At 36.0% G+C, this 8,731-nt stretch overlaps 1 protein-coding gene across 1 annotated transcript in view; it reads right to left on the reverse strand.

Moving 5' to 3' along the window:
* LOC136827865 (uncharacterized) overlaps nucleotides 1-5,573 on the reverse strand; it is a 74,735-nt gene extending 69,162 nt beyond the window's left edge. The window contains exons 1-2 of the mRNA XM_067085325.1: nucleotides 5,506-5,573; nucleotides 4,874-5,065 (exon numbers count right to left, since the gene is read on the reverse strand). Coding sequence (XP_066941426.1) covers nucleotides 4,874-5,065; nucleotides 5,506-5,573 — 260 coding nt within the window. The remainder of the gene's footprint in view (nucleotides 1-4,873; nucleotides 5,066-5,505) is intronic.
* Nucleotides 5,574-8,731: the final 3,158 nt, after the last annotated feature.

Below are 8,731 nucleotides of genomic sequence, written 5' to 3' on the forward strand. Positions count from 1 at the left end.
CTATAACGAGACCACCGAAAGATAAGTTACGGTGGCATCGATTATACGCTGTACAGAAAATTTGATTGCGCCGAAGTTTCTTTGGCGCATTTTTTACTTGTTTTATTTTATCAGCACAAACGTCTTTGCATTAAAAAGGAAGTGGTTCATTTGGTCAAACAAGTCCTATATTTTAGAAAGTTTATGACTATGATTGGCCATATTTCATCAGGGGCTATTGTGAGATAAGGTGTGAAACGGAGTAGGTGGCCTGGTGTGGGCATTTGGGGTCACCTTTCAACAGAAACAGCGAGGAAGGATTGTATTTATTGGTCAGCAGCCTTTCTCTTCTTCAGCCTCACTTACATTTCAGCTGGAAAGCGTCTGTAAGACGCGGTATACAGTATGCTTTGTTAATTCATTCTGTGAAGCCGATTCTTTCGATTATATTTTACGAACTCCTGAAGTTTGAGGTCTTATATCGAAACTAAAGTAAAATCGTGGATACAAGACTGCTTTCTCAAAACTAAGGTTACATTCATGCCTATGGTTCTAAAGCATTCAGCGCAAGGGTAATGTATGAATGTGGGTGCCTATAAATCATCGCATGGAATATATGGGTATGAAGCACTGCAAATAGTAAATGCAAATTTTTCACAAGGTTGCTATTAAATCTGCACGACTTGGAATTTATAACAATGGGCGTTAAATTTCTGCGATATCTGCACTTTTCTAACCGTTACGTTATCTTATTAATTATACATAGGGTGGGTCCATCTATAGAAAGCAAATTTAGACCTAATTACAGGAACCCCAAAATTTAATGGATCGTGTTAAGGAAAGTTGGTTAGGCCAAAAAATTGAGAGAAGTTTTATTTCTGGCTAGTTGGACTTTTTATTTTCTGTAAAAAAACTGTTGTGTCGGCTTTGCTGTCCGTCCGCACTTTTTCTGTCCGCGCTTTTCATGTCCGCCCTCAGATCTTAAAAACTACTGAGGCTAGAAGGCTGCAAATTGGTATGCTGATCATCGACCCTCCAATCATCAAACATGTCAAATCGCAGCCCTCTAGCCTCAGCAGTTTTTATTTTATTTAAGGTTAAAGTTAGCCATAATGGTGCGTTTGGCAACGGTATAGGACAAGCCACCACCGGGTTGTGGTTAAAGGTTCATGGATCGTGGCTCATACAGCATTATGCCGAGACAACGAAAGATAGATCTATTTTCGGTGGCTTTGATTATACGCTGTAGCGGCTGTACAAAAAAACTCGATTACGCCGAAGAAACTTCAGCGCATTTTTTACTTTTTTTTTTAAGACTAACTATTTTCTCCTACTTCCCTATCTTTCTCCCTCTTCCTCCCTCTCCCTCTCACTCTATCATCTAGCTAATTTGGGTCCCTGGGTCCCATAATCAAACCCACAATGAGGCCCCCCTTACCAAAGATTTCCTCCGGAATCGCCAGAGGACACCATTATTACATAGTTTTCGAATAAGACACCATGCTTCATGCTAAGCTCCAAAATCTAACTGAGGACTCTTTTGTTAATAGTAAGCCATGTGTAATTTTTTAATTTAAAGGGTTATTTCTGCCACTTATATAACTGGTAGGCTTTCCTCATTGGCACTCTTTGTTAATGGTAATTCATGTGTCACTTTTCAGTATCAAGGCTCCCATAGTCTTGTGGGTAATGCATGTGTTATTTTTCAATTTCAAGGTTCATATCTATCATTTACGTAGCTGGGACCGTTTATCATTGGCACTCTTTGTTGCAAATTTTCCAAGGGTCACTTTTGAATTTCAAGGTTTATAGCCATGTACCTCCATGCTCATATTTAATAAAAATATAAATTCTGGTGTAGCTGTGTTGTAAAATAATGGTTCTATAGGCAAAACAGTTTTGGAGGGGGGTGGGTCCATTTATAGAGGGCAAATTTGGAGCTAATTACAGGAACCCCAAAATTGAATGAATCTTACTGAGGAGAGTTGGTCAGGCTAAAATTTTAGAGAAGTTTATCACCATTGTCTCAGCTTCATTTTTATGCTAATCCAGTCTCTCACTGGATTACAAATTCTAAAACAATTCTCCACTTTGGTCTCCAAACACTTTAAATTGCTCTTAACAACTTATTTTCTCTACCTTGCATCCTGAACATCGTACGTTTTGCCCCAAAGGAGTCTATAATAAGTCTTCATTAGCTTCATATAGGTCATATAAGATTTTTTCCCTTGTTTTAATTTCCTCATAACAGTTTCATAACAAAGACTAGTTTTGACCACATGCCATCTTCCATTGTTTTAACCCTATCCGTCTTACTTTCTCAGTGAAAAGCTTACCCTACAGTCTTCCTGGTATAGTGGATATTGTTACACCCATACACTTTATATATATATATATATATATATATATATATATATATATATATATATATATATATATATATATATATATATATATATATATATATATATATATATATATATATATATATATATATATGACATTTTGTTATGCAATAACTGTGGTGTTTAGTTATGCAATACTTGATGTCATTTTGAAAGCCATTTTGTGTGATAAAGGATTCCGAATCAAGCGGTTTTCGTAAGGATTGCTTCAAAGTCTATGATGATCAATTATGCATTCATCATGAAAGATAGGTGAACTGGATTAAACTGCGTTCCTGAGTCTGATCTCATTTTATAGGTAAATCAATATGGATCGTATTAACCGCAAAAACTCCACTCTAAATGACTAAATTTATCTTCACCAGTCTTGTTCAGTTTATAGTTTACATCCTTAGATATGAGTATGTTCGCTCAAAAGATAATAAGTATATACAGCTTAGCTATAATCCAAAGTTCACTTGTAGTTTAGACATAAACTACGCACATTGTTGGGAAAAGACAGATGGCTAGAGAAACTGTTCACCAGAAGTGAATACAGCGCTCAGCAGAGCTGGGGATGAGGTGGTTTACCGCTCCTCTCAATAAATTAGCAATGAATTGAAAATAAAAATTCAGTGAATTCCCCCTTATTGAATGAATTTCATAATACATTTCAAACCAATCTGTTTCCGTGTTAACAACGGATCATCAGTTGATAGCGAAAGTGATATTTAAAGAAACAGATAAGTAATGAAGTGAATTCTCACAAACACAAACAGAAAAAATCACAAACACTTAGATGATCACACACTATCAAAATAAGTCCACCATTTCGGTTTCAACAACTGCGCCTAATACTCACGCTTTCATTTTTTTCTTGATGTTCTGAACTTTCGTACGGTAACAAGTCAGCAGTACGGTCACGCAAATTGAAGCCAATACGAATTCGTGCATTTTGATGAAGTCGGATACCTACACGACTCTCCTCCGATTTGCCGTGCAGTGCATTCCACGTATTCGATAAAAGGTCTGGCTATTGTTGCAAGGGAGACAGGCCTTCTACCCCTCCCCCACACAAACACACAGACACACGTGAACACGTATTGTAGAAATACAATATCTTTTATTTCTTTTCTTTGGCCAGTGGAGATGCTTTTATTCTTTTCTAATATAAAAATGCAACTTCTCTTCCCCTCATATCTCCCCCTCATCATCCCCTTCCTTTCCCCCTCCCCTCCCCTTCCTCTCCCTTTCCCCTCCCTTTTCACCTTCCCCTTCTCCCTTTCCCTTCTCCCTCCCATCCCCCTTTCCCCTTCCCCTCCCCCTTCCATCTTCCCTCCCCTGCCCTCCATCTTCCCCATCCTCTTTCCCTCCCCTACCTGTACAATGTCATTCAGAGTTTTTCCGGGCAGCTCTGGTTGGTCAGGTAATACATATATATATATATATATATATATATATATATATATATATATATATATATATATATATATATATATATATATATATATATATATATATATATATATATATATATATATATATATATATATATATATATCCAATAAAGTCTCGAAGAAAGTAGTTAGGAAAATAAAACGAAAAGTAAGCATAAAATAAATGAAATGAAAAAAAGCAGTGAGCTTTAAAAGACAGAAAATAACATAAGCTCCAGGTATGGTTTAGTTTAGATTCCTTAGGAACCCCAAAATTACCCCTATCAAACAGCCCATTAGACTGATGACTTCTCTGGCTGAAAAACTGCGAATACATCTTTACTTCTCAAATTTTTCAGAGGTGAGTTTGAGAGGGAAGAAAACTTCTCTCTCCATCCAGCGAAAACCTCTTCAGAGGAAAAACACTTCGGCTCTTATTACTTCTCGACCTCGTGAAGCAGAGCACCTTCCCTTGATCGCTTCCATTTCATCAGCTTTTGCCCTTAAATAGTACTAGTATGGAGACTGAAAATTTGCTAGGAATGCTAATGTAATGATTTGACAGTATATATTTTGTCATTGTACAATAATAACCACATACATAAAATGCTAATATATATATATATATATATATATATATATATATATATATATATATATATATATATATATATATATATATATATATATATATATATATATATATATATATATATATATATATATATATATATATTGTTATGATATTCATCCCTCCCTCCTTTTACCATTCCAGGAATCATTTAATTGTGAAATCATTTAGCATTCCTTGGCCTGTCGGGTTGGGAAATTTAGTGGGTGACGGAGAAACAAGCGTATTTTGAACCAGTAAACAGCCGTTAGTTAGGTGTCGGTACTCCTCACCTAACCCCCAACATCGCACGATCCAGAAGAACAATACCAAAACCCCCTTTCCCCCGTCACGTGATGGGGGAGACATGTAGGGATTGGGAAGGTCAGAAGGGCATTTAGGGCTGGGGAACAGGTAGTCTTCTATTCTATAGGCATATAATGATAAGTATGCTTTTCCCATACCCTCCTTGCTGGCCTTTCGACATGCTTGCGGTTATAGCTGGCTGCCCCCGCCCGACACCGAATGCGACCTGCTTTTCAAAAGCAGGGGAGAGACTGGCTTCTGACCTCATCTGCAGCGGACGCGCTGCGGGTTCCTCCGTCTTCGCTGGCCGGACTGTCCTCAAACAAGGGACCTGGAATTGTTGTAGGCGCCTATAAACAGTCATAAAAGGTTCGTACGTTTGCGAGTAGTCAAATAGCCAGCCCTGTCCCTTGTACTTACCTCCTTAATTTCCATTTCTTTTAAACTTTTAACCTCTTCCTCCGCTAAACAATCTTCCCTTTATCAGAATCTTGCCTGTATCCCCTGCCTTTCCATTTACGCACTTTGAATTCGAGTAAAGATCCCGAAATAACAATAATTTATTCCTCCACCAGTGCAATCTAAGGGGTATTTAAGTTATTTAAGTTAAGTGGTAATAGCGTAAGTTAACTTTGGGCGTGTATAATTACGTGTTCATTGTTAACGCACACGCTGCTCCGATTCTCAGATCATATTTACGTGGTTTCATCAAAAGCACCTTCTAGGCTACGTTATGTGTTGTATTTAAGAAAGTGTCTCGAGTAATCTTCTGTAGGGAGATTCCATTTACCTTAGTTTGAACAGAGCTAATTCAGAACCTCTTTCCAGGAGGGACATGTGGTGCGATCGCAATTCCATGCTTCCATACCCCGCCTGCCACCACAATTCCTTGTCGTAGTTCAGAGAAGTTTCCGTTGTGGCCAACTGTTCTTATGAAGTATTCCTCCATCCTGGAACACCATCATATGCATTACTATTTCACGTAATCAGGGCAGACTGAATTTGATTATTATCATTGAACTGATTATTGCAGATTGGCCCAATTTTTATCCACTTGCTTGTTGCCAATTCATTTCATTATTGTTACTGTGTCCTATTTTGAATCTGCCCCTCAGTGATGGTGTATTGTGTCTAAATGTTGTTTGCTAATGTTGATTTGCTAAGTTTCTATAAATAAATCACTGTAAATTGGCAAAAGAATTCTAAATTCCAATATGGCAACCTTCCACCTTAAATTATAACTCCAGGAAAATTCTGAGGTAAGTCTTCAATTAAATCCCCTTTTGTTTACAAACTGGACTCCCTTGGTTTCGTGGCAGCATCAATTATAATTTTGTGTGTAAATTCGTATCAGCCCAAGTCCAGTCTGTAACAATATATATATATATATATATATATATATATATATATATATATATATATATATATATATATATATATATATATATATATATATATATATATATATATATATATATACACACACTTACAAAAGCCTTTTATAAGCCTCAGTGCGTCAGTGCTGTAAAGCTCCCTTGTATATTTGAGTTGACTGTTCTGTTTACGCTTGTTCTGTGCGTCGTAATGTACCTGTGTAATCGCTTGCATACAAAAATGACAAGCATTTTTTTTACCACCTTCCAGTGTGGTTGGATTTATATTAACATTATTAAAATGTGAAAGGAGGGTAGCATAACTGATTATGGTTATATATCTGGGAGTCAATTTCTCTGGAACTTTTGCGATGCTTCTGAATGACTGATACATTTAACTTATAACATTCGGGTAGTATATTTACAGTTGCCTCAAAAAATAACAGTGTAAGTGTTTGTAGTAGAGAAAAGTATATATCAGCAGTTTAGAAAAAATAGTGTGTTGGTTCCGATGTCTAATACTGTATATTATATGAACAAGACCAAAAATTAACAAAACTAACTCAATGATAGGATACATCATCGCCTTTCTCACCAGCTTAAATTTATAATGACAGTCAACTTAATTTCTCAAGTTATAAGACGGATCTGTGTTCAATCTGAGACGACTTTCCTTTCCTGCTAACGCACCCACGCCGTCATTTTTTTAAAGATAATACTCTTAATTTTGGAGTCTGGCTTGCACCAAAAAGTTGATGTTTATAAATTTTCATCACAGTGCAAAACAATTTAGTTTTACAGTGATCAACGGTTTTAGTGTAAGTTTTAATGCTTTACTTTTTCAGGATTTCTTTTCTTCATTGAAGTTTTGCTTACCACGCAACAAAATTCACTTTCAATTTTGTCGTTAGGTTTTTAAATGTTTTGTTAAATAAAAAAAATATTGTAATCAAATTAAATACAATCTATAAGATAAATATAATCATCCTATTTTGGAATGAAAAAATAATTATACATTGCTCACTTGATGAAAAATAATATATGTGATACTGTAAAACACCTATTCATTGGATATATACGGGTGTGATCCCCAACGTCATCAATTCAACATCTGCGAGACAGTCTTGTATGACGGCATGCTTGCACAAGACCGGGAGAGGGAAGCCTGAGAAAAATGTATCCTGCTGTGGTGCTGTCGCCAACGCTCCATGCTTACAGCTCAAAGCTTCCTGGAGGCAAGTTCAGATTCACTTGAGGGCCAACACTTATTCTCTCATTTTATTGCCTGTTACTTTTACTTTTCTGAGCACATGATAAAATGAGAACATCATAACGGTTCGGTTCTACCCTTCAAATTTGTTTATATATGCCATGTATATACAAATCAATTTTACTCAGTTCTTCCAGCTTTGGCCTCTGTGGCTGGCTGTCTGACAAGGTATAATCAAGAGACTGAATTGATATTTTTCCCTATTATTCCATTATTCTTATTAATATTATTGGTATTCTTGATCTTGCCTTGAACTATGCAAAATTAAGATTCTTTTACACGATGGTTTAACCTAATGGATTGAAACTGACCATAAAACAAAACGCAAAAAATGGTTACGGGTGTACGGGTGTGCCTGAGTGTGTGTTAACGAGAGAGAGAGAGAGAGAGAGAGAGAGAGAGAGAGAGAGAGAGAGAGAGAGAGAGAGAGAGAGAGCCTAATTGTCAATCACACTCTGGTGGATTTTCTTTGGAAAGTATTTTTGCCTTTAAATATTTGTTATAGAGAAAAATAATGAGGTTAGAATCGCTAATACGCTAGTAGGAGGGAGGAATAAGCGCATTCCCCAAAATGCAGTGTGCTTCCTTTGATTTAAGCAGTGAATTACGTACCTAGTTGTTATTCAGCTGTTTGATAGGTAGCTAGGATAGAGAAAGAGGGGAAAAGAGAGAAAGAAGAGAGAGAGAGAGAGAGAGAGAGAGAGAGAGGGAAAACACTGAATCCGAGTGTTCATTCCTTTCTCCAGCTGTAAATTATCAAAACAGGAGGGATGATAAAGTAACATTTCACCTCTCTCTCTCTCTCTCTCTCTCTCTCTCTCTCTCTCCTTTAGGTGACTAGTGCCAGGCGATGTTAGGATATTTCATCTGACTCTCAGGATATAAGAAGAAATCCTAATATTTTTTTTCCACCTATGGACATTCTGGTTTGAATTAGTCAAATCAATAGTAATTTAACTAATTCCTGAAGAATGTATGAACATGAATAATAATAATAATAATAATAATAATAATAATAATAATAATAATAATAATAATAATAATAATAATAATAATAATAATAATAATAATAATAATAATAATAATAATAATAATCGATTGTTAGATGCGTTTTATTTCTAAGGGAACATGCAGATGAAAATTTATTTGCATTGGAGATACCTCGGTCTTTTTACAACCAAAACAGCAATTCTGCTTCCTGAGCGTCTCACCTTAATGCAAGATTAATATTTCAGTACTCCTAAACATAGAAATTTTATTATTATTGATTTTTTTTGCTGTAGTCGTTGAAGATTTTGTTGCTGTCTTTGTTGTTTCTGCTGTTATGGCATTCTTTTTATTGTCAAAGTTACTATTATGCTCATCATCCCGGT

The sequence above is a fragment of the Macrobrachium rosenbergii genome, chromosome 42 (assembly GCF_040412425.1).
Source record: "Macrobrachium rosenbergii isolate ZJJX-2024 chromosome 42, ASM4041242v1, whole genome shotgun sequence".
In the NCBI taxonomy this organism is placed as follows: Eukaryota; Metazoa; Arthropoda; class Malacostraca; order Decapoda; family Palaemonidae; genus Macrobrachium; species Macrobrachium rosenbergii.